Below are 27,663 nucleotides of genomic sequence, written 5' to 3'. Positions count from 1 at the left end.
TGGCTGGGTGCTGCCTGGCGGCCGGCTCTAGCCTTCCAGGCTCCCCTTCTCGCCCTCGCGCTCTCACCTCCCCCTGCCTCCAGCCCCCTCTCACTCCTTTCGGCTCACGCCCCCCTCCTCTCTCTCCAGCTGGCGGCGGGGGCTGCGCTGCCTCCCAGACCTCACGGACCTGCTCAGTCAGCTGGGGCCCCCTGCGGACGGCTGCTTCCCTCGCTGCACGGACCTGCCACTCTGCGCGGAATGGCAGCGACGGCAGCATCCCCGCCAGCGGCGGTGGCGGCAGCTGTGTCCACGGCCACCACGGATGCTATTGTTCCCTGGTGTTAGATGCTCTTTCCCTCCTTTTCATCTGAAACGAACAATAGGAAGAAAGAGCTTTGCTTTCTGTACTCCTTGGGAAGACGTTCCGAAAGGAAAGAAAAATTCCCTGCTGAACCAACGTACTGCGAATCCGGACCCTGGAGCGGCTGCCGGCAGCATGGGGCTGCAAAGGAAGCGCTCGGTGTCCAGGAGCCGGGGCGCTGCGGGGCCACGCCGGGGCGTCCTGCAGCTGCTGCCGCTGCCACTGCTCCTGCTGTTGCTGTGCCCGGGCGCCCGCGGGGCTGCGGCGCAGAGAGAGGCGGAGGCACCCACCCTCTATCTGTGGAAGACTGGTAAGTGGCATGGAGTTGTCCCTTCCTTCCATCTTCACATCTGTGTCCACGATCTGGAGCTGCTGGGCTCCGGAGGGGACCTTGGTGCTTCTAGATGGCCGGATTGTGCTGGGATTGTAAGTTAAAAAGTATGAATCCTGCAAGCAAATTAGGTCATGTCCGATGCTCTTAGGAAAGAAAAACATAACAACTAAAGAGGCAACAGTGAGTCATTGGAATGATATTTCTCTCGCAGTTCTGCAGTTAATGAGGGCAACGCCGCACTTTCATGATGAAGTGCAATATTTTTAACCTCTGGATTCTCGTTCTATTAGGAGTTCCTAACATACATTTCTGGCAAAGAACAAGCAGTTTAGCCCCAGTCTATATTCTGTCTCTGGGCAAACAGGATGGTTAGTGCAGCAATATGTATGGATATAGAGTTGAATTTGTTAAGTATAGCTTTGTGATATGTGGGACACTTCCAAACAAGACAAGTGAGGAAAATTCTGACAGTCAAAGGCAAAGGGTGCGCCAAGGCACTCACCACGAAGATTGTGCATAGTTCAATTTGTAATGAGTGACGTGACTTTTAAAGTCTATAATTATTAGGATGTTTGTTTATAAACTTTTCCTTCCTTGAGAATTCTTTTGCTTTGTTTCTCAAACAACCAACAAAAGCAGTAGCTAACTGCCTCTCAGTACTTCCCTGAGAGGTGTTTGAAAGTCACAGTGAAGCAAGCGGTGATAGGCAGGAAAACAATACCAAGTGAGGAATGACCACCCCCTCTCCTGCGGGCTTGCTTTCACTGTCCATTAAAGGACACTGAGAGTTCTTTAGCCAACCTGAGACTTCCAGTGTTCATAGAAAAAAAAAGCAAGAGGTGAAGGATTATTTCTGTTGCTTAGAGCTGGAGATGTTTTAAGAGTTCCAAAGCAATTCCTAAACATCAACAGGGATGAGGTAGAAAGAGGGAAGTCTGGATTCATCTTGGGGTTGCAAACAAGTTAGAGAGTCCTCTTTCCTGGTTTCAGCCCATCTCTGCTGCCCTGCTGAAGAAACAGATCAATTGCACTAATATCTTGGATTTTCAAAGAAGTTATATCTATCCAGCAACTTACATTAATCAGAAATTTATTTAAAGCTAAAGCACAGAATTTGCCATGAAATATTTAAAGCTACCCACACATATTTGAAAAAGCAAAATGATTCTTGCTAACACTTTAAAGATTGATTGATTAATGCATGCAAAAGAAGTCAAATTAATGTATTTGCATTTAAAATGAAGAGTTGAAGCTATTTCGTGGCTAAAGCCATGGCTTTACTTTTCAAAATCTCATTTTCAATGACAAACAATACTATAATTTACCACTAAGTGGTATTATCTGGAAGATTGGTAAGAGCTTCTAAGGTAAATAAGCGTTGGACAAAGCTGTACCTGCCTAGTTGAAATTTGTACCATCAAAGTTACAAAAGCCAAGCAGTAATTCAGATTGAAGAGAGCCTAGACAACATTCACTGTACAGTGTCTGAGTTGCCAATATATGTCAACATAAATGTCATGGTGGGAACACAAGCCAATAAACAGCTTAAAATAGTGGAAAGCTCTCAGGAGCAAGGAGATGGAGACCTTGATTTGAGTGCCAGTTCCAGCTTCCAATAGCTAGAGGAGTGTTGGCAGTTCACTTAACTTTTGACCCTTAGTTTTCTCAACTGCATATAAATGTGTTAAAACCTTCTTTTAACTCGATCTCCCCAGTGTTGTGAAGATAAATAAGATGTTGTGGGAGAGTAATTTTGTAACCCTTATGTGAAAACTCTAAGCTAGTATGATGAGGATAATAATGCTGCCTCTATGATGGGGATCCTTGGTTTGATGCAGAAATATGGTGGAATAAAATGAAGAGCAAAATAATGACTACTTCATTTTTTTCCCCCAGTGGGAAAGGAGACATCACTGTATCTATAAAGGAGTTGAAAGTACTTGGGGTAACTAGAAAGTATTTAAAGGAAAGAAATACATTATAAATGAAGACATAGAGGTGACAGAATCCTATGTTTATCACTTGATGAAAATGAAGACATTTAATGTAAACAAAAGAAAAGAAAGGCAAGAAGGGAACTGGTAGAGAAAGGGAAGATAGTCCAGGATGCCTATTCCAGTGATGTTAGCTTGACCTTAGTATAGAAGTTCAAAGGGAACCACATTAATGGTGAGATTATTGAATTGGAGGTCACACTGGATGAAGAGCTGGGATAGGATGTCTGCCAGTGAGAAACTTAAACACCAGTGTGACTATGCAACTGCAGCATGGCATACCATACTCATGAATGGAACATTATCAGACTAGAGAAGTTATGTAATGGATACATGAGATATGAAAGGTTTCAAAGAAGATTTAACATTTGATCTTGCTCATGGAAGGATTAGTTGAATTTTTACTGAGGTAAGAGTGGAAGGCAGAGGGAAGAGAGAAAATAAAGATTTTTAAAAAGATGACAGCATTACTACATTTGAAAGCAGTGGTTATCACAGTTCATGTGCAGGAAGTTTGGTAAGAATGAAAAGATTTAACACCCATGAGCTAAATTGGGACTAGATTGAAAGAAAACTATGGAAAAGATGTGGAAATTTTATTTACAAGTAGATGAAAGCCACTGAAAACTCTGAATAGAAGATCAATAATATGTTGGTTACAGGAAACATACACTAAATCTAAGCTAGTACGTACTGTACCCTCCAAGGAGAGTAGAAACAAATGCCATCAAGGTCTCCATTATGCCTGCAGAGGTAGAAAAGGCTATGAAAGGAGGAAGGGTAAATTTCTTAGGGTTGGTGGTTTGGATATAAGATGTCCCCCAAATGCTCCTGTATTAATGCAGGAATATTTGGAGGAGAAATGATTGGATTGTGAGACTAGAAATGATTGGATTGTGAGACTAGGTGGTAACTTTGGATGGTTAGAGTGTGGCTGGAGTTAGTGGGTCACTGGAGGTGTGCCCTGGAAGCATTCATCTTCTCTGTGACCCTTTCCTGACAACCACAAAGGGAGTTTTGTTCCTCTTTCATCTCCTTTTACTATAAAGTCCTACTTTATTTTGGGCCCAGAGCAATGGATTCAACCAACCATGGACTGAACCCCTGATATTTTGAGTCAAAATAAACTTTCCCTTCACTAAGTTGGTCTTATCAAATATTTTGGTCACAGATATGCAAATCTGACTAACAGTTGGGGAGACAAATATAATTTTAATAAGATATATTGAACGTGAGGTAGCAATGAATGACCTATTCAGATGATTATCTTTAATGGGAATATTAGAAAATGAGAATTATGCCAAAGGTGTAAACTTGGGACTCAATAAGTACATGGTAATTCAAGTCATGGGAGTGAGGAGTTCATTAAAAGAAGAAAATACTGAGAAGTGGATACTGGGAAAACATTGGGAAGCCAGAACACTGCACAAATAATATTGATATTTTAGGGCCTAGGGATATAGCTCAGTGTCAGAGTCCTTGTACAACAGGTACCAAGCCCTGGATTTAATCCCTAGTACCTAAACAATAAAAATGAATTTAAAAAAGAATATTGAGATTTTTAAGAGTTACCTAGAAGAGAAACTAATAAAAGTGGCTGAGAAAGATCTAAGGAAAATGTCAATAGACACTAAATGGAAGAGGTGTTGTATAAAAGAGCCAGTGGCAAAAACTAGAAAAGTTCAGAAAGGTTAGGAAATGGATGATAAAATATTTTAGAAAATAGTAAGAAAGATGAGAAGTTGATAGGAAAGCAGTGCTTTGGGAAAGAGCATGAGCAGTATAGTGGTAGACATCTACACTTTTTTGATTAATAACATAGTTGAAAACTTGTAGTAGTAAATAAGTTCAATAAATAAGAACATAAAGTCTCCTGACTACACTTTTATTGTTTTATAGTAGAGAAAAACCTCCGAATTTAAGATATTGGAAAATATTATTGAAATACAAAATTAAAAGTATCAAGTTTTATGTCATTGTCATTTGAAAGGTAACTTGTATCTGAATAATTAGAAAACTTATTTCATATATACAAAAGTAAAGTACTTATAATATGAAAGATGAACAACTACCATGATTTCTAAGTAGTAGAGAGTTTGGTAATTTTTTTTATTCTACAATATGAGGATGTTTTCATAATAATTGTAGTTAATTATATCCATTTAGAAATTCCAAATTGAGAGTCAATGGACTGAATTGAGCAAAATGTGATTGACTTAGCATGAGTTATATAGGAAATATTGAATGCATCAAACTTTTATCAATGTCTCTCATAGAGATTCCTTTTTAAAATGTCTTAATAAAATAATCGAATTTATATTTAATGTAACAAAGTTACATTGAAATCTAAGAAACATGTAACCTACTAGCCATTTTTCAGAATTCAGGTGATGGGGTTTTTGTTAGGTATGAGTTCTCTCTCAAGGAGAATATTCCTCAAATTAAACATTTTTGAACTAGGTTAATTCTGTGCAAGACAATACTATTACTGACATTTGCAGAGTTGTTTACACAATTAATTGCATTAAGCTATACCTTTGTTCTTTAAAATAAAAACAAGTATTATTCTTTACTTTTTCTATTGTGTGCTTATATTATAGGGCTTATTAATCAGAATATAAAACTTTCTGTATTGTGTAACGGAAAATATCCCTCTCAATTCTTCCAGTCATTTAGTAGTAAAGGGGAGAGGGCTATCATTCCTGGTGATCATACATTAGTGTAGCATTATCCTATCACAAGTGTTTTGAGCTTCAGTTGTGCTTACAACTTGCTTTTGGAAAGTGACTCAAGTTTTCTCATTAGACGGAGGAGAATTGACAAGAGTGGACATAGGGTGGGCACCAAGATCAGCAGATCTTGAGCAACATGGATTGAATATTCTATCCATGTTACCTACTAAATTATTTTATCTCGCTAAACATTATTCTTTCATCTCCAATATGGTGGAAGATGCTAGTCACTTGAGTATTGACTGGTTTATCTCAACACATGCTAAGGCTGAGCAAGTATTTTCTGGAGGTTTATAATATTAAGATATATTCATAATTATAGGGATAAGTGTCTTAAGGTAAGATAAATTATTTGTATATGTAACACGATTATTGCTCAAAAATTCTTTAAGAATTTATTGATTATTTGCATTGGAAAAGTCAATCAGATAGTTTTGTGAAGCTTCAATATATTTAATGGAACTGTGGTGATTCAGATTGCTCCTTATGTGAATTGTAGGTAGCTGCCTGGCTTGAAAAATGACAGAAGTCACATGAAGGCTAAGATTAAGGGTGTCATGGGTTGTATATAACCAGAATTTTTTCTGCCCATATTGTCACATTGAGAACTGTCTGATGGCATTGGGATGAGATGATGACATTTGGATTAGGTTATTGGTGAAGTGTGATTGTGGTTTGGCCTTTTCAGATGGAACTAAAGCCCTTCAGCCTCTGATATGTATCAGAACAGTGATGTTGGACAGTGCAGTCCCCTAGTCTAATGAATATGTAAAACAGGCTCCCTTAAAATTAATAAAAAATGTATGATATTAACAAAGGTGATCTTTAATGAAATACACATTGGCAAAATAGCATTTGAGAAACCATATTTTTCCTTTCAAAAGAACAGCACAGAGTGTGAATTCAAGGTGTGAGCCATAAGGTAGAGATCTTTTTAAATTTTCTTTATCAGAATTTCACACCAGCAGTTAAGAATGCACTAAGATGAATGAGACAATTTTTAAAAATGCACTTAGTTCCCAAGTACATAAGCAATAAGAAAGTTTATATTTAGAGGAAGTTATATTTAGAGGAAGTGATATAACAATTAAAAGCATATTGAGAGGGTTGGGGAAAATGGCAGAATTTGAAACAATTATGCTAAAAAGCAACCTATTTATTGCTTCTGATGCTTTTGGATCCAACCAAAAGGATGTTGTTGTATCTTTCAGAAATATTGAGCTAACTGATATTTGCACAGTTTAGTATATGAAATCATAAATATTGGTTCCATATTATTGAATCAGTTATATTACAGGGAAAAAAAAAAGGACAGTTGGGGAGAAAACAAAACTGAGCTTCTTTTATGGGGACAACAATTTCCAAAGGACACTTGTAGTAAAGTAATGTTAGGGGAGTTTAAGTCACAGATGTCAGAGATGAATGGTCCACGTAGAAGGAGTTAGTTTGCATGACTGTTGAAAGGAAAAACTATGACTGCTAAAGTTTGTGGGGAAAATAAGACTGTGAGAAAAGAGAAAATGGGCAAATGATTTTGGCTTCTTTTAAATTTATTTTTAATAGGCTTTTTGAGGAAGTCTAATACAGAAAATTAAGTAGAAAGTACTATGTTCTCTTTTATCCCATTATCCTCCTATTTTCCTATATTATTAAAATCTCACATTAATTTGATATATTTGTTATATTTGAGGAACCATTACTAATACATTATTAATTAACCTCTGTGGTTTATATTAGGGTTAACTCCTTGTATGATACATCTATAGATTGTGAAATATATATAAAGACTGTAATGTACCCACAATTACAGTATTTTATCAGATATTTTCACTGCCATAAAAAATTTCCTGTGCTCCATTTATTCATCCTTCACAACCTCCCCGACCCCGAATTCTTAGCCACCACTGGTCTTTTAACTCTTGCCCTATGTGTTTTCTCAGTGTCACATTGTTGGAATCATACGGTATATATCCTTTTCAGACTGACTTTTTGCATTTACCAATAAGCATTTAACTTTTCTCTGTGTCATTTCTTTTGGATGCTGGATAGTATTACATTGTATGGATTTTCTATGGTTTACTTAGCCATTCATCTATATTTTGGTTGCTCTCAAGTGCTGGTAGTTACTGAATGTACACATTTTGTGTGGATGTACATTTTCAACTTATTTGGGTAGATACCAAGGAGCATTCTGTTGAATTATGTAGCAAGTGTGTTTGCTTTTAATAGAAATTGCCAAACTCTTCCAAAATGTCTGTATCATTTTGCATCCCCACCTTCAATAAATGAGTTTTTCTGATGCTCCCCACCCAGTGCAGTACATGCCTGCCATATCTCTAGCTGACTCTGATCTAGTTAATAAATCATGTAGCTATGTATCTACATTTCCATGCTATTGCATAGAGGAAGCCATGGGCTGGGGAAAAATATCCTCCTGTACATGTAGGAAACAGTGGAGCTACATTGTGCTGAAGTCCTGATAAATTAATGTGGGAACCAAGTTGTCCAGGCAACTTGCTACTGAGATTTCTTTATTGACATGATGTGTTGAGCACCACCAGAAAGCAGTTGTGACTCTGAAGCAGATCTTCTGTGTGCATAGAGGTAGAAACATAGTACACTTCCCAAGTAGTTCACTTAGAAATATAGAGAGACTTTGATGGAAACCTAATTTCCTCAAGCAAATGTATAAGATATTGATTGTGTAGTGGAAATAATTTAAGTTGTGCAGGGCTTCCTCGGTGTGCAATCTGGGAACAAGTAATCTCCTGCACTATGATAGCAGCAGCAGTAATAGGCTATTCTGAGTATTGTAGATGACTGTGGTTGCAGGTATGTTATATAATGTGCCTGTTAAAAGTGGCATCAGAACACAGATAGTGGCTATTTAAGTCACATTATTTAAAGGTTAGTTTTATTTTCTCTTCCAGCATCATGTCGTGCAATTGCAAATGTCACAGATGTCTACTTTATCAAGCACCTTCCCCTGACAATGAGAGATTTTCTCAAATAATTGGATCCATAGCTTGGAATGAAGGAAGCATGCTATCTAAGTACCTAAATAAATATACACGTCTGTGCATTTGCATACGTGTGCAAAATAAAACGAGAAACACAATAACAAATATTTGAGCGAGACACATGTGCATCTTGACTCAATTTTGTAATTTGTTAAGAATAGGGCTTCTAAGCTCTTTTTGCCTGTGTTCCTCAGCCATACCTTAGGAATGATCATTTTTAGGATAACTTGAAATAAACCTGTAGAAAACCTTGTTGGCACTTGGCACAAGTCAATACTCAGCAGATAGTAACTCTTGCTTGGGTGTGATCCTGATGTGAACTGCTAATGCGTTCTCACTGGGACAGTCTGTGCCCTGGCTTTTCTTCCTCATTTTGATTCTTCCTGCTTGGATCTGGGGGTGCATCTCAAGCCTCTCTACATCTCACATTGTTCCAATTTCTACCTGTTGTCAGAGTCAACAGCATTATTGCAGACCCTTCAGCCTTATTGTTGGAAAAGTTATTTACAGTATAGTTTTTTAAGTACAGAAACATTCTTCCTTAGAGTTTTATTTTTCCTTGTGATTGTGCTTATCTCTTTGCCCTGCTGGAAATGCTGGAGGTGTGACTTTTTAAGTGGGACTGTATATTCCAAAATTCCTTTGTGTGGAAACACGTGAGAATATTCTTGGCAAGACTTTCTTATCCTGTGAGTAGGGACAATTAATAGTATAATTAATACTAAAGTTGCCTCTCCTAAAGTGCAATGTACATATTATATATGTATAATTTATAATACAAAGTAAAATGTGTAATATGTGCATAATGTCCTCCTCAATATACTTTATAGTTCAAATCTTCCAAATGAAACTGAAGTGTTGTTTTCTCACTTGGAAAAAAGATGGCTCTTTAACTGTTTAATGGCTTAAAACTCATGAATCTGCACATTTTCTAAAATTTAGGAAGCATTTGTAAATTTATTATAGGATTAAAACAATAATGAACTATTACAAGCATATTCGCACACATACATCTGCATACATACACATGTGCATAAATGCAGCCATGCATACACAAATAACACAATCATTTATGGTTAAATTGCCACACGAAACTTCATCATAATTTATCTGGCATTGTGGAAGTTGTACATCCTAAAATGTGTTCTAGATATGATATTTAGAGTAGTGGCTTTTAAAAAAGTGTGCAGTTATGAATACTTTTAACTGAAACATTAATTGCACAAACGCTTATGTTAAATTTTTGTTTTAGATAATTTTGTGCTAACTTTTATGTTCATCAAGAACCAGCTCTTATAAAAGCTTTGAATACACACGTTCTTGAATTGCCTCCTACTAACTTAGAACTTTTATTTTAAGATTCTTTTATGTCTAACCATCTTCCTGTGTTGGCCACTCTGGTGCCTAAATAATGTCTAGAAACTGCAGTGCCTGCACAATTTCTAAGAAATACTTTTCTTCTAATAATATCTGTCTGCCAGCATATCCATGCATACCAATTATATAACAGATAACTCGTAAATAGTTTATATTGATTATGATATCATTAAGGCACTACTGGTAATAGAACTACATAGAATATTTTTGTTTTCTAGGGGAGTCAGTTTATTCAGAGACAACACACTGAACAACTTCAGGAGACTCTATCTATAGTTGGAATTAAGTGACCTTTTCCTTTCCCAGTTTGTGTCAGTCAGGTTCAATTAAGTAGAACTGGCAGGTGTTTAGTGTCGATTTTATGGCAAGCTCTGTAGCAGGTGCAGGTGAGCAAACACGAATAGCACATGAACCTCTCAATCCTGGAGTTTCCTATTAAGTATAAATAGGTGATTCTAGCTAAGGAACTTATTACAAAAAATAGAAGCATATATAGATGTAGAATAGCAGAAGAGGGTGATTCTCTTGCACAGGAGACAGAAGGAAAACTTTCATAAAGCACAAGTTTCAAAAAAGTTTACAAAATGGACCAAAGCTATAAAAAGAGTTATAGGTAGAGAAGGAACACTTGTGAAGAAATGAAATGGCATATATACAGTGACACTCAGAAATCTGCGGCATTAAAAATAAGGAAATGATGGGTTGGGCTGGGGATATAGCTCAGTTGGTAGAGTGCTGGAGTGCTTACCTCGCATGCACAAGGCTCTGTGTTCAATTCCCAGCACCACGAAGAAGGAGAAGAGAAGGAGAAGGGGAAGGGGAAAGGGAAGGGGAAGGGGAAGGGGAATGGGAAGGGGGGAATAGGGAATGAGTTGGGATGGGAATAAGGGTGGGCATATATTTGGAGAAATGAATAGATGGATGGCTGAATCAGCTGCAATACTAAGAAGCCTGGCCTGTGTTTGCTGTTGTCTGAGACCAAGTATATTTATATGGGTAAAATATTGCCAGCAATGAAAGAATATATTTGCTAATGTTAAGCCAAATGTGAATTTATAAATTTTATGATTGTTCATCTAAATTAACTTATAATTTTACTTGCAAACTTTCCAGGAGAAATACCATCTTAAATAATGCTAATTAAACATACTATCAAATATAGCAATAGTATTCATTTAGGTTAATTAGTTAATATTTTTGACATTTTTTTTCCTCTGTGGTTTTCACGATTAAAATAAATAAACCTTAAATTTACTTTTCTCTGAGAGATCTGTTACAGAGAATATAGATGAGGGCAGTGGCCCAGGCATTGTCTGAGGGTGGCTGTCCTCACCTTTGTTGTAGACTTGGTTGACTAAGAAGCAACACATTCACTGTAACCCTGCTGCAGGCCCATCATTTGCCATTGGTTAGAGAGAGGGCTCCACTATCAGTGGACAGCACAGCAATATCTAGTGGACCAAAAATACCAGGCACTGTTTGAAGAACTTTGTCTTTGACAAATTATATGAAACCTTGAACAATGTGAAACTTAAAAATGTGGGTGAAAAATACATTCAAAAGATACTTTTTTTTTTTTGAGTTTTAGAGAATAACTACATGAGAGTATGTGGAACACCATGTTCAAGTACAAGTATCTGATTAGCCATGTTTCTAGCCATCACCCTTCTGCATCCACTGTGCTTCATTTGTCATTAGTTCATGGGCCTGTGGGGTGAGAGGAGATAGGACCAATGCATCTGCTGCCCCTGAGCTGATGAGGACATCACGGAAATGCAACAAAGATCACGAGGTTCAGTTGCTCTATAAAACAGCTCCTTCTGACAGTTCACAGTGGTGACTGCATCTCTTTAATGGGAGAGTCATCAAAATGGATTTGGATTTATGGAATCAAATAATTCATAAGGAAAGCTTTGACTGCTGCTAAGATACATTTCTCTCCTTGTCTCTTACTGTAAGATTTAATGTAACTTCTTCAGCTCCCTTGGCTTGTTTTATAAGAGACCTAGTTTTGAACTGCTTCAGCTGTGAAAGTTCCAAAAGCAGAGAATAAATATTACGGAGCCGACAGGGTGGGTTTTCAACCTTGGTTGATCAAGCACTGCAGAATCATGAGCATTATGATGTACTGAATCATGATGAAAGTTTTCAGAGCTTTCAAGATCAATCTTCTTGAAGTAATTTTTCCACCTGGACAGCATTATCTCAAAGCTAACTTAATTTGAGTATTATATGAAAAATATGAAAATTACAGGAAAAATGACTCTCGTGTCATTTGTGTTTTATATAAATGAATTCCCTTTGTTGGCCATGTGTTAAGTACTTGGGATTGCTACTAGAGAGCCATTCTTTTTAACAGCTTTATTGGATATAATTCATACTATACAATCACCTATTTAAAGTGTACAGTTCAATGGCTTTTAGTATATTCACAGAGTTGTGCATCCATCACCACAATCAATTCTAGAACATTTTCATTTCTCCTTACAGCAATCCTGTATCCCTTAGCCATCACGCGATGACTTAGACAGATACTTATGTACTCTCTGTCTCTATAGATTTGCCTTTTCTGGACTCTTCATATGAATGAAATTATACCTTTGTGAATGGCTTTTACTTGACTTGGTGATTTCCAGGTTCATCCATATTGCAGCTTATCTCAATATATCATTGGTTTTATTGCTGAATATGCTACCACTTTATCAGTATACCACATTTTGTTTTCATCAGCTGGTGGAAATTTGGCTTAGTTCCACATTTTGGCTATTTGGAATAATACTACTATGGACATTTGTTGATGAGTTTTGGGGTGGTCATATACTTCCATTTCCTGTGAATATATACTTAGGAGAAGAGGTAATGCTGGATCTTATGGCAATTTACGGTGATTATATTTATCATTTGAGAAAATGATAGATTATTTGGGCCATGAATTTTAAAATTCCAACAGCAACAATCCAGATGTTTTCTGGGAACTTCAGTTAGTATGCAATTGTCATTCAAGAAAACTTATTTAGAATCCAAGTAGCTAAAAAATATAAGAATGTTCTCAGGGAACATATGTCATAGGAATAAAAGAACATTTAAGAGGAAAATCCGAAAAAATTATGAGCACACTTTTTAGGATGTATAGAAGCTCCTGTTGGATTTTTGTGTGATTAGATAGTGATGACTTCAATAAAGAAAAATAATAATTTGGGTAAGAGACCTGTGATGATTTCAAGAAGCAGGATGACTTCATCACTTTTATTTAAAATGTGCAGAGAAACTATGTATACAAATGTTAGTCCATTCTAGAAGTCACCCTTTTGTTTTTTTAAAATTGATGGATGGAATAACAACATCTCCTTGTGGTCTCTTGGTACTAAATAAATTTCCAAGCACTCATGCCTGCATGTTCTTTTACTAATTCCTCATAGTTAATTAATATAGAGCAAGAAGTAATACACCTCTGCTTTAGTGAAAGGAAACTGAGGTGCCAGAGGTTTATATGACCTATACCTCATTTTTACTAAACACTTAAAACCAGGAGCATCTATCTTGGGGTTTTTAATTGTGATATAAACAAAAATGAAATTTTCTATAATATATTTTAAGATATACTTCCAATATACATTTAATTGAAGAAGCCAAGATTAAATATTTTTTGATTTTGTGAAGAGTAAGTCTCAAAGGTTTAAATTAGCATTTTAGGTTGTAATAATAGTTGATGACAGAAATTTGAATTTAATACTTTCTAAAGAGCATAGGAAAATACAGTAAGTGATTACAGATTTGTATTTTGGTAAATATTTAAACTATTCAGTATATTTACTGAGAATTTAATAGTGTTCTTGAGATTTTATAATTTATTCTTATAGTTTCTTCAGATGTGACATCTTAATAATATTTTTTATCTAAATAATCCATTGCCTTATTATCAAATACAAGGATATCCTCATATTGCTTTATGATGCAATGAGATTTCATCTCACTCCAGTCAGAATGGCAATATCAAGAATACAGACAACAATATATGTTGGCGAAAATGTGAGGGGAAAAGGAACACTCATACATTGCCAGCGGGACTGCAAATTGGTAAAACCAATGTGGAAAACAGTATGGAGATTCCTTAGAAAACTTAGAATGGAACCACCATTTGACTGAGCTATCCCACTCTTTGGTCTATACACAAAGGACCTAAAATCAGCATACTATAGTAACACAGCCTCATCAATGTTCATAGCAGCTCAATTCACAATAGCTAAACTGTGGAAGCAAACTAGATGCCCCTCAATAGCTGAATGGATAAAGAAACTGTGGTATATATACACAATGGAATATTGCTCAGCATTAAAGAGAATAAAATTATGGCATTTGCAGATAAATGGATGGAGTTAAAGAATATCATGCTAAGTGAAGTAAGCCAATCCCCAAAAACCAAAGGCTGAATGTTCTCTTTGATAAGTGGATGCTGATCCATAATGGGGAGAGGTAGGTGTCAGAAGAATGGAGGAATTGTGATTGGGCAAAGTGGAGGGAGGATGGGGAGTGTGCATGAGAGCAGGAAAGATGGTGAATGAAATGGACATCATTACCCCAGGTACCTGTATGACTGCACATATGGTGTGATGCTACATCGTGTACAACCACTGAAATGAAAAGTTGTGCTGCAATTGTGTATAATGAATCAAAATGCATTCTGCTGTCATATATACCAAATTAAAATATGAAGTCTTAATTTAAGTTCCAGTTCAATATTCAGTTTCAGTGTATTGATATCTTTTTTTCTTTCCTTTTCAAAAAGTTATATAGATTTTTACTGTGGATCTTCTTGAAAATAAAACAGGAGTTTACACTGAACATCATAAATCTTCTTTTACCTTTATGTCTCCCAAAATACCCCACAGCGCATTCTTCACACACACACACACACACACACACACACACACACACACACAGTCTTTTTCCTCTCTTACACAGTCCCAGGTTTCTTCAACTTTCTCTTTAAAGTTCTTCATTGCTGTTCAACCTCCCTTGTCTGACCATCTGCACTGTGTCTTGACTACCTTTAATTTCAGGGATTCTCTTTCAAGCATGTAAGCCGATATAATTTCTTGAATTGAAATTTATCAACAATAGAAATGCTGACTTTTGCAATGTCCTGTACAGGGATACTTGCATTCCAGCTGTAGTTTTCCCTTTCTTCCCAGAAAGAGACCAAATGAAAACTTGCCTGCCTCATTATATTTGTCTGCAAGCAGCTAAGCTGATATATTCAGTGTGGACTGCTATATGGATACAGCTGTGAAATGAGCTAAAATTTATTATTGCAGGTAAAAAGAACTAGTGTAAATTTATTCAAATGAAATTCTTTGCAAGCATTATGGCAAATAGGCTTTGGAAATATTCTCATTCTGTCTCTTGTACTTTAAAAATGACTTATTTTGAAGATACTTAGGGCATGTGATGAAAGTGATGAAGATTATGACTTTCAGGGGTTTATATGGTAGGTTTCTTTTACCACCACTGCTGTAGGATTTTTAATTTGAATTCAGATATATGCTTGGCTCATCCTAAACATTGGACTGATGCCAAATGTCTCTTGATGAGATAGATGGGTGACTAGCTATTCCTAATTGCATCATGATCACATAAAGCATTTTATTCCTTTAAGCATAGAAGTAGCAATTTTAAAGGAAACTTGGCGTGTTATTTCCATTTTGAAGATCTTTGCATACCTATCATGGTATATGTCTATTGTGTGTGCATGTGAGTGCATGTGTGTGTGTGTGTGTGTGTGTGTGTGTGTGTGTATGTGTGTGTGTGTTATAGTTCTGTTGGTTAATGGGCAAAGGAAATTTTCTTTCTTAGTCAAAGTTTGGTTAATGGACAGAAGAGACATTACACACAAATCACCAAGTTTCAAAATATTATAAACCAATAAAGTGCACTTAACACTAACATCATAAACCACATAATTTAATCTGCAGTTTATCGAGATGCTTAAATGTCTTCAAAAGTGAAGCACAGCAGAGTCTTCATTGATGAACAAAAATTTATTGCTATAATAGAGCTGCAGAAAATCTTGGAAGAAATTTTTAGTTAATAGAATGCAGAATTAAACCAGACTTAAGGAGTCCTTAGTCTAATTTAATTATATGCTTTTAAGACATTTTATAACATTAGTATCTTTCTGAATGATTCCCTACATTGAAAATTTTACAGTGACCCCTACCAACCTACTTACATCCACACCTTTGAGAGCTGAAATAAAACTATTCTTAGGGTTGTGTAAATATCTTCAATATTTCTCTTATTATTTTTTATCATATTAATTCATCTAGAAAGGAAAGATCAAATTTTAGTGTTTTGTTATTTCATCTTCCCGGCAAAGCAATTTTTCTCTCCCTGGACCCATTTTAATCTGTTACAAGCATATTAGTGATATCAGCATTAGGGATGGTGCCCTTTGAACCCCTCTCTTTATTGTACACACATTTTACTGAACTCTGGGCTGGATACTGTCTTACCACGGGGAGATAGAGGTACATATGATTGGGTCCCTTGGTCATTGATGAGCTCCTATCTTTGAAGGAGATACAGAGACATAACAGCCATAAATCAGGATAATTGGGGCTATCAGAGAGGCATGTTTGAAGTACTCTGAGGACACTGACAATGAGTGATCAATTACTCTGAGCTGACCACCAAGAAAGTCCTGACAGACATTTACAGTTGTGCTGGCCTTGAAAAGAGAAACAAAAATCTGGCAGGTAGAAGATGAAGGAATAAAGAAATAACTGTTTGAGTGGCTTTTGCATTCTCAAGAGTCTTCTCCCTACCCAGAAGCCCTGAACAACTCCATGTTGCTGTTCTTAACAGGGTCAAGTTTCCTCTGTGATACCTCCTTTCCTCCCTCCTAAATCTGCCTATGTTAAGAGCAGCACCTGGGTTCTCTTTCTTCATGAAGTCCATAATGTTTTGGTGGAATTCTCTGTTCCAGATACCGACTGCTTCTGGCCTATTGCTTTTCCATGTTTGATCAAATGGTCAGTTCATTCAACATCTTTGTGAAGCCCACTGTTTCAGAACTCCCAATTTCTACATGAACCTAGACATATCAAAAACTAAAATCAAATACTAGATACAACTTTCAGTTATATTTTGTTTCCTGTATCACACCATTGTTTTGCTTTGGTACCTGTGCCTTATTTGGAGGCTTCAATGGGAAAACACATTAACAGGTATATATAAGAAATAGGTTTTTAGTATCCACATTAGACCTTAGAATTAAGCAAGTAAGCAAGATCCAAACTTACTAAAATGATTTTAGATGAGAAAATTCCTTATCACTGACTTGTAATTGTGCATACTGTAATGTAATGTTTAGCATGATTCTTATTGCATCATTTCATAAACTATATAATTTGATAATTCATAAGTCTATGATCATAAGGCTGTGAAAATCCTCCTATAAGTGAGTTAAGGTGGTATGGAGTTTATATAGTCAGAAGTAATCACACAGAAAGGAAAGGATAGTAATAAAATGTAAGTAATAAAATGTAATATTTCTTCAAAGTGGGAGATAATCAACATTCATCCAGAAGTATAAGGAAAGAGGATTTACAAAATCTAAATATGGTCTCCTGTCAAGATTTACCTCAAACATCTCCCTGACTTGTAGCAGTACTTAACAATACTTGATTTCATTTCCTTAGCACCTCTGTGCATTCAGTACATACTGGTATCAAAGTACTAGTAATGATTTCTTGGGTGTAACTTTTTGTATCGTATTGTTTATATGACTGTTACCTTTATGATTAAAATGTGAAATCCTTGAGGCATCAGGGATGGTCTTATTCATCTTTGTCACTCAACATCTGTTACATACTTGGTGTTCATACATGGTTGAAAAATAAATTAATCACTTAAATTTCAGAAACTCATATCACAGTTTTTGCTTTATAACACTCATGATGATTTTCTTATTTCATTAAATATCCACTGCAAATTTGATATTTTTAATGGAATATATATTCCATATATGTACATGTGGATTGGGATTGGGTATTTAGTATTCAATCCTGGGTTTTTAGGCTTTCTTTTTGTTATGAAAAGATACTGTCAATTACCCTCTTGTAGGTCTATCCTTTTTGCACATCTCTGAGTTTTCCCTTGTGATCCATTCCTGGAAATGTAGTTAATTAGTTCATTGGATAAGCATTTTTATGATTCTTAATATAGATTGTGAAATTATTACAGTCGACATACAACAGCTAGTAAGGAATAAAGATGCCTATTTCACATAACCAAACTGGACAAAAATATTTAACAACTTTTTCTAATATGACAAATCTCAATTTGCAGGAGATATATATATATCTATATATATATATTATTTTTTTTTTCTGTTTCCAAACTTTTTTGAGAGGCTAGAACTCTGGCATGAGTAGAAGAATTCGGGAGGGAGAAAAAGCAAGGCTTCTGCAGCCCTGTGTGGGAGCAGGTAGAGAGGCCTGCTGCGTGCAGTACTTGGGCTTGGGAACTAGCGGGGTCCTATAATATTAGGATGGGAAGAGTGTCATTATAGCTCTGACAACATTTTGTTTTATTTGTTTAATATCATTTATTTTTGTATTACTTCATTTAGAATTCTTGATACCATGGTACTAACTGCGATCTGAGGAAAATAGGCTTAGAAAGTTAGCTTTGCAGGAGACTAAACATTTTTAAATCAAAAGCAAAAACCCTGAATTCAGCTTGTTATATTTGAGTTGTAGCAAAATACTCATTGATTTAAAACTCAGGTCAGATGATGTTCTACAGAGAGTGTATTATACCAAACTTTAGGTGTTATAAATCTGTTCCTGAAAAATAGAAAACATAATGTATTTATTTCAGCCCTAAATTAATGTTATTATAATTCAAGCCACATCTAAATTAGTTTATTCAAATTAAGTTTGGGTTTGGATGGGGCTAAAATTTACATTGTTTACTATTGCTCTAATTTAGTTTACAGTTAATGAATCTTCAAGTGAAAAAGTTGAAAGAAATCAATAATTTCTTTTTATTTTCTTTTATTCTTTCTTCCAATATCAATTACACATGTAAAAGCAGGTTTTTACTTGATTGGTAACAAAATAAATAACTATTGTCCCTCTTGATACACCAAGTAAGTAGTGTAATTAGAGAGCACCTCTCTTAAATACTTATTTCAGGCTATTAACTTGACTGCTGTCTAATGTAATTATTGATACAAATAAACTTTACCCCAATTTTTTGTAAGCCCCTCACAGGTCTTGATACCAGGTTTGTATTATATCACCACTATGGCATCTACCCATATATTCTCTTATCAAGAAGGCTTAAAGAAGAGGTTCAACATATCTTCCTTAGCAAAAATGCTAAAGATACACCTCGGGACATTGCTTTTGTCAAAAATACTTCAGAATAAAAGGGCAATTAGTGGTGGTCACTTGGGTCCATGTCACAGTGTCAGCATAAATTATTAAATCTAAAATGAGAGAGAGAGAGAAAGAGAGAGAGAAAGGTGTCAGTGTATAAAAAGAATAAAGCTGCACTCAGTATTTTCTGCAGATAAGAAATTATATCTGAGTTTAGCAGTGGAAGGAAGATCTAAAGATACCAGGATATTGAGTGGATAAAGTAGAATTGAAGACACAAATTGGGCAGCCAAGAGGGGAGTGCCTGGGGGCTGGCACTTGCACACTACCAGCTGCACGCCGGGGCCTCTCCTCCAGGTCTTGGCTGGCTCACCAGCCAGCCATGACCCTTCCAGCACTGAACAATAATCTTGTCTGAAATCAGTTGATCATACAAGAAGTGAGGGGGTTAAACATCAATCTGTTTTAGTGAAACAATCAATCTGTTTTAATGTTTTTCCCCCCATACAAGGAGCCCTACCATTTTTCTTACCTTTTTATTTCTTAAGAATATTCTATACCAAAAATATTTTAAGCTATATATACTAAAGAATTTTAAGCTATATGGATTATTTATAAATCCTAGTATATTTCCCTTTTACCATTTCTTTGGGAAGATAAACTGTTTAGTCCATGCTCTAGAAACTTCAAATTTTGCATCTTGAGTATTTTAATTCCTGGTGGTTTTAAAATAAAATGTTAAATTTGAATTTACCATACCTTTTGAAAATAATTTAGGGGTTTATTTCTACTTATATATTTTATTCATCCTAAAAGTAAAGAACATATATATGTGGTATTTAATTATATAAACTGAGGTCTGAACACAATTAAAGATATTTTAAAAATGTGAAGCGGAGCTACAGTTCCTGACCTATTCAGGGCTGATTAGCACTGTGGGGAAGACATATATAAATTATTCAGCTGATCATAGGGCATTAAGTAGATTGATTTGCTTACAGAAATTGAATGTGTGTTAGTTATCACAGAGAAAACCTGAAGTGATAAGTTATAGGTCAAAAAAGGTGACAGAGAACTGTTTTTGATTTTTGAATGAAGGTCAAAATAAAAATGAAGAATCAGTCACTGAATCTTTGCCATTTTGCCCTTTCAAACATCTGAAACTATCCACTAAGGGAAATATAATTCATGTATCTTTTGCACAATGATTTATTAGTTACAGTCAAGTCAAATGAAATATTAAGACCTATTTATGTTCTGAGTTGTATTTTAACAATAGTGGTAAATAATATTGAATCTAAGCATATTATAAAAGCATTTCTGAATAGAAATATTATGGTATTTGATATTTTTAATGTTTCAAGTTGCATATGACTAAATTTGACTTGAAATCACTGTTACTTCTTTCACATCTTAAATAAGTAGTGACATTTCTAAACCATATAATGAGATATGAATGAATAAAATTATCAGCAAGTCTTTTCATCTGTGTGTGACATAAGGAAACTATGTTCTTTCAAGAAGCTTTAAAGAGGTGTTGAAGAATTCTCTTAATTAGAATATTACTCACAATACAGAGAGACCATTAAGTCTGTGGAGATGTTTATTTATCAGTATTTTTTTCACAAAATATTGCCACTAACAAGACAGAATTATAGACAAAAGCAAAATATCAAGTGTGTGTATTTAATTGGTTAAACAATGTAGTATATTATTATATTATTGTACTTCTTCTATAGGTACAATAATAAATAAAAATCATGTTTAAATTAGTAGTTTGATAATGAGCATCATTCAGTTGGATACAGAAAACAGATGGTCTCTGTTTCCTTCAAACGTCTTTTGGAATGAGATGAAATACAAATATGTTATTTCAGGTGATTAGCAACGAAGAAAGCTTCAGTATTAAATAATGGAGGAAGTGTGTGTGCACATGGCCAAAGTTAAGGGACTTGAGGACATGAAAAGTCCAGGCCAATGGTATATGGTGACATTCCCCAGACACAGTGATGAGCCCTGGACTCAGCCTAGAGATGGGTATTGGGAGCCTACAGAAATGGGGACTGAATAATCAACTCATTAAACAAACAATGGAAGAATTTAAAATACATTTACAATATTTAAAGCATTAAGGAAGGGTGGTAAAAACCTGGATTTCATTTTCTTGGAGAAAGAAATGTAATGCCTTAATCATTAGTTTGGAATTGAATGTCACATGATATCATAAAATATGATTTATCAAGCACAAATATTATTTTGATCCATATAATCCATGCAGATTATAACACTATATAATATTCATATAAAACATTTAACAAATCTCCAAAAGTTTAAACAATCCTGACCTATACATTTTGGTTGTGTTGGGTTTGAAATCTATACATGTATTTTTTGAAACATTCTTTTGTATGAAGAAATTTGTTCTTTATGTCACTTACAGAAAACTAATACTTTTGAAATTTGTAATAAATATAGCTAAATGCATGTTTTCTGAAAAATAGGTTAGACATCTAATTTTTAAAATATTTAGTGTTTAAATTCAAGAACACACAGAGAGTTCTAAGTGCTAACATACTATGCCTAAAATCTTGCTATGAAGAAAAGGATACTCAAATACATATTTTTAAATCCCTGTTTTACTAATTTGGAATAAAAGCAAACTCTCTTTAGGAGAGTCTTTAGGGGAAACAAAAAGATAATTTGTAAGAAATCACTAAATCTAAGTATTTATTTGGATTTCCAAAACATCAATGTAAATCAAAATAATTTTAATAAATTCAATTCGTTTACCTGCCTCTTGGAGAAGATAAATTAATCAGTCTACAATTTTTCTAAATATGAAGTTTCTAAAACAATTTGTCATCTTTATACACCCAGATTATGATGTTTTAACTTATATTTTGTGATGTGTGCTAGAACACTGGTTTTCAACTCTGGCCAAAAGTTGGAATTATTGAGGAAGTTCTAGAAAGCACTGCTTTCTATACCCAGCCTCACCACTGATTCTCTTAGGGAAACAGACCTGATGTATGTATGTGTGTGTGGATATGTATGTGTGTGTGTGTGTGTGTGTGTGTGTGTACACAATATATTATTATATATTATTTAATATATATTAAAGCTCAGCAAGTGATTATATAAATTATATAAAATATAATTATAACTGAGAAATACTTCATTGGATTAAAAATTACATTAAGTGTTACCAGAGGTTGCATTACATGGATCCTTATCTACCATAGCAATGTAGGAAATGAAGTATGATTTAATAAATTTAAACATTGAAAGGTTAACTAACTTCCCCAAAGACAAACAGATTGGAGAGACCAAAATCAGAAAAAGACAGCCAATATGGCCACCAAAACAAAAGATTTTTATAGAAACCCCAGGGCTCAGAAGCATGCTGCTTTCTTTGTCCCAACCCCCTTAGCTCATATTCTTCATTCACATTTTTTTCTGAAAAAACATGGTCTTCTCCCAGATTATCTTATCCTGTATTCTTATAACTCTACCTACCTCCTTTCTAGATTTATCACATATGTATGATTATTTGGTTAATGTCTGCAGTAACAAATCTCTATGAGAATAGAACAGGTGCATGGTGGACACCTGTTCTGCCACTGAGTTGCATCCCCAAGTTGTTCTCTTATCCAGTAGAACAGTATACTATACTCATCACTGATCTTTGGTAACAGCACAGTGATTAGCACATTTTAATGGAAGATCCAATTGAGGGCATGAATGGAAGGATGAATATGATGAACAGAAATATTTAATGAGTATTTAGTTTTAGGCATTATACACCAAGTAATTTAACACATATACACATAAGAGTTTATTGATGAGATATTTTTGTACTGTATCCTCAATTTTATCATAGAAAAGTTTACTAACTTGCCCAAAGAAAAACAGATTGGGAAGCAAAGAACCAGAAACAGCAACTTAGCACCCATCCCACTTTTAACTCAGTGTCTCTCCTTCTAACATACCCTTTTATTTGTTCTATTTATTCCTAAATACAAATCAGCTGATTTAGCCATGGATCCAGAGACTTTTCTTACTGTGTTCCTCCTTGGCATTTTACAGTGTAATGACTACACATTCAAAATCTCAGGTCTTGAGTCTCAAGGCTTCTAACACAGAGATAGTGTTTCTCAAACAAATGAGTTTCTGTATAAGAAACACATGGAAATATTCAAAATGCACATCCCTTGTTCATACATCAAGAGAGTTTAATTCAGTAGTCCAGTAGTATGTGCATTTATATGAAATCCTCAACTAAGGATAATGCAGGAATAATGCCAACATCAACATTGGGTCTCAGATTTAGGAAGGAAACATTTTGAATTACTTCTTAGGCATGAAGCAAAGAAATAAGGAGTTGAAATGATTCCTGCATTCTAAAAACAGGAATTTTAGCCTTCAGAGAAAAAGACTACCATTCTTGGAGACTAAAACATTTTGTGAAGAGCACAAAGGTGATGTGGTTAGAGATGATTGTATTATGCAAAATAGAAAAACTGTTGATAATAAACAGAAAAATCACAAATACTGCTTATGAAATGGGAAATAGTCATTCTGTAAAGATAACACTAGTATCATTTAAGTGAACTGATTGAAGTATACTCCTAATAAATATGCAGTGTTAGAGTTTGCATGTATATTCTTAAACATGTTACTGTGGTAGAAATTCTTTCCCAGTAGAATAGTATACTATGTGTATAATATCACAAACATTTAAAATTGTTGCTATTAAAATTTTTTTAATGTAATTTTAACTTATAGATATCTTGTGTTTGCTTTTTTGTTCATTGTTACTGTTGCTTGACTTTCTTCTCTCTGATACAAAAGAAAAGTCTTCAAGCTACTTACTTTTCTAAACAAAAACAAAATTTATTCATTTTTTTATTTCTTCAGGAAAGTATTTCACATATTTGAAGTTATATGTGCTAATCTTTGAATGAAAAGGTGTAGCTATTTAAAATTTTAACACATTCAATAGTGTAGATTATTGAATATGGATCTATGATATTTTAAGGATCAATGGAAATTTTGAACCCTACTGTACCAGGGTCAAAATTCTGCTTCTGGCTTTTTTCAGTATTGCTGCCTGGGATAAGTTTCTTAAGCTCTTTATGGCTCAATTCACTCATCTGTACTTCACTTTTTTTTATCACTAGGCACATAATGCAGTTGTGGTCCATAAAAAAGAGTAGGTCATGGTAAACAACAACAACAAAATCAGGAAGCACTACAGAAACTCGTTATCACATATAGCAACATCATTTTTATTTTAGCTTTAGTGAAGTATAATTGATGTGTGAAAATCTGTGCCATTTAATATACACATCTATGAGTTTGGAAATATACCCTTTATAATCATCATTTCCAAAAATTCCATGTGTTCCTTGTGTGCTTTTTTGGGGATGGGGTGAGAATACAACTTTATATCTATTCTCTTTAACTGTACTACAATGCACAATACTGTATTATGAACTGGAGGAGTTATACTTTAGAGTAGACCTCTAAACTTCTTCTCTATCACATTAGAAACTTTCCATTCCTTAAATTTCCCCTTTCTTCTCCTTCCAGCCCTGGCAACTACCTTTTTATTCTGCTTCTATGACTTTCTGCTTATGCTGGACAATTTTAGATACCTTATGTAAATGGAATCATGCAGTATTTGTTCTCCTTATTTCAATTAGCATAATTCATTTGTGTTGTCACACATGACAGGGTTTCTTTGATTTAAGGCTGAATAACATACCATTGTAGGCATATACCACTACCCAAAGGTACATCTGTAGCAACATGACTTTCTGAACTGCTAGAGGACAAGGAGCTCTCTAGACTCCTGCAGTCTTCACCTCTTGGTAGGTCAAAGGCAATCCCCATTCCTCTGTGTCTGAATTTCTGCACCCCATTCCCCCCACCTGTGACCAAGACAAATAGGAGAGCCAGCACCTATATATCTGTGGTACAATTAGCCACCTTCAAAAGGTTTTCATATCCCAAAGTAGGGCAAGACAGTTTTATTTATGTTATTTTAGAGTGTTTGTACTATAATAGCAAGATCTACTATTCTACCAATTAATTGTGTGATCTTGAGCTTCAATACTTGTAATGGGTTAACTGAATTTTTTTCCTCTATAGTCATATCTAATTCTTAAAATCCCTCTCCCTATAATGGTTCCTCATATAACAAATACTCTTTTTATACTGTACCAGTGGGATCTAATTTTTTGTATGGTAATTATTAAGTGAAAAACAGATTATGCTAATATGCATAGGAAATTTAACTAAGAGAGATAAAACCCAAATGATGATTATATCTTTTACTGTCAATAGCAGTACAACTGAATGTTTAAGGATGCCAACCAGGAATATGATCTAAGGTATGAATGTGTTTATGCACTATGTGTTTATACTTATTTATTTAAGGTTGATAAAGCCTCTTAGAATAAGTAATCTGTATTTTCTAATTAAATGCATTGTTAGTATGCGAAATGTGCTAGCTTTATTAACTGAGCATTAATGTTTTCCTGATGTATTTATGAAGTGATATAATTTAGAGCATGTTATAATTTACACATTTAAAGTGTAGATATAGTTTAAAATCAATGCAAAGAAAAACAACGTATAATACTAAGTCATAAATAAAAAGGATATCAGTACTGTAGAATTTTTATCCACTTGTAGCTAAAAAGTAACCTGCTCTAATTCATATGCCTGCACCTAACACAAAGTAATATTTTATGACTGATTATAAAAGCTATTCAATTATAATTTCAAGTTTAAACAAAAATATACATGCTAAATAGAGAAATATATGGAAAAATGCTATTTAAATTGTTTGCTAATATGTTAATTATTCTACCTCCACAAAGTACAGTTTTCCAAAAGCTATGAAAGTCATTGATAATATGTGTATATTTTTTATATTTTGATTTTTCAAAAATATAAAATTATTTATTGAGGACCATCTGATTTATTAGTTATATGCTGACTTCACAGATTAATAACTTAAAATATGTTTAAATTTGTCATTTCCATCTTGTGTGCATTTTTAACAACATATAAATATGGTTCTCCAATCACCTAAACAATAGTAACATGAGGTTGTCAGTTTATGAATATTCATCCTAAATATGATTTGTATACATTGTGTGGGTATGTTCTGTTTCTACAAAAGTATTAAATAAATAAATAACAGGTAATTTGATAGTAATAAAAAGCTGGTGATGTGGCTCAAACGGTAGTGAGCTCACCTGGCATGCGTGTGGCCCGGTTCGATTCTCAGCACCACATACAAAGATGTTGTATCCGCCGAAAAAACTAAAAAATAAATATTAAAATTCTCTCTCTCTTGCTCTCTCTCTCTCTCTCAAAAAAAAAAAATACTTTCAGATAGTAATAAGAAGAGAGTGCCAATCGTACTTTCTCTTGCCTGTCTTTATGGGACATAGGTGAACAGATGAATTCTATACAAACTTACAAAGTACTTTAGATCTGTTCAGTGTCTCTGTCCCTGCCTCCAGCCCTTCTGCCAGCACATTGCTCACAATCTTTATATTTCAGATGTTTCAGTTTAAGATAGAGGTCTAGATGGCCTAGTTAATTTTTTTCTGGTAAATTATTTAAAATAGCATTAATTGCTTAAGTAATATTCTAAATTGAATAAAACTTCATGATTATATATTAAAGGAGTTAAAATTTAAATCAGATAAAAAGTTATCTTCGAGGGTCACTCAAAGGAGTGGCACATGCCTGAGAGAGAAGTGCAGTTTGGATTTATACAGTAATCTAGCATTTGAATTAATGTGAAATTCTATAAGCATCTATACTAATAGAGAATTAAAACAGATAGCAGAGTAAATGGTATGGAAATTAGGTCACTACAATATATCATGTGACTTAAGTGTCTTATCCATAATTAACCTCATTATTATGAAATATGAATCAAATTTAAAAGCAAAGTTTTATATTTATGCTAGATAAAAAGTATACATATATATACACATACATAGATTTATTTTACTAGTTAATAAGTTGTTTGGATTGGCATAAATTGTAATTAAGAGAGTTTCCAGATTGTCTGGGGAGTCTAACTACAGTCTGACCCAAATAATGTTTTCTGTTAATTAATTGACTCTGTTTAGAGACATATTTCATATTCACATCTCTAATCAGAAGTCAAAAAGATTCTCTACCACATATTAAAATTTTTATTTATCTTTTAAGTATTAGCTTGTGTCAAAATTCAGCAGTGTTATTTTGGTGTATGTTCTAAACCATATTATATATACTATCACTGTATTCCTACAAAACTTCATATAGTATAGTAAAATATTAACATTGATAGGAAAGTTTGCTAAGTGGCTGAATTCAAGAAAAATATATACCGATCCATAGTTGTTATTGAGTTTTACAATAACTAAGCAAACAGAAGGAAAAGTGTCTTTCCCAATAAATACAAA

General features: G+C 34.6%; 1 protein-coding gene across 1 annotated transcript in view; it reads left to right on the top strand.

The window, feature by feature from the left end:
* Positions 1-478: 478 nt before the first annotated feature.
* Thsd7a (thrombospondin type 1 domain containing 7A) overlaps positions 479-27,663 on the top strand; it is a 391,409-nt gene continuing 364,224 nt past the window's right edge. Inside the window, exon 1 of the mRNA XM_076861588.2 lies at positions 479-653. Coding sequence (XP_076717703.2) covers positions 479-653 — 175 coding nt within the window. The remainder of the gene's footprint in view (positions 654-27,663) is intronic.

The sequence above is a fragment of the Callospermophilus lateralis genome, chromosome 1 (genome assembly GCF_048772815.1).
Source record: "Callospermophilus lateralis isolate mCalLat2 chromosome 1, mCalLat2.hap1, whole genome shotgun sequence".
Lineage (NCBI taxonomy): Eukaryota > Metazoa > Chordata > Mammalia > Rodentia > Sciuridae > Callospermophilus > Callospermophilus lateralis.
Note: the sequence above shows the minus strand (reverse complement) of the source record. Positions and strands in the feature narration are given on the sequence as shown.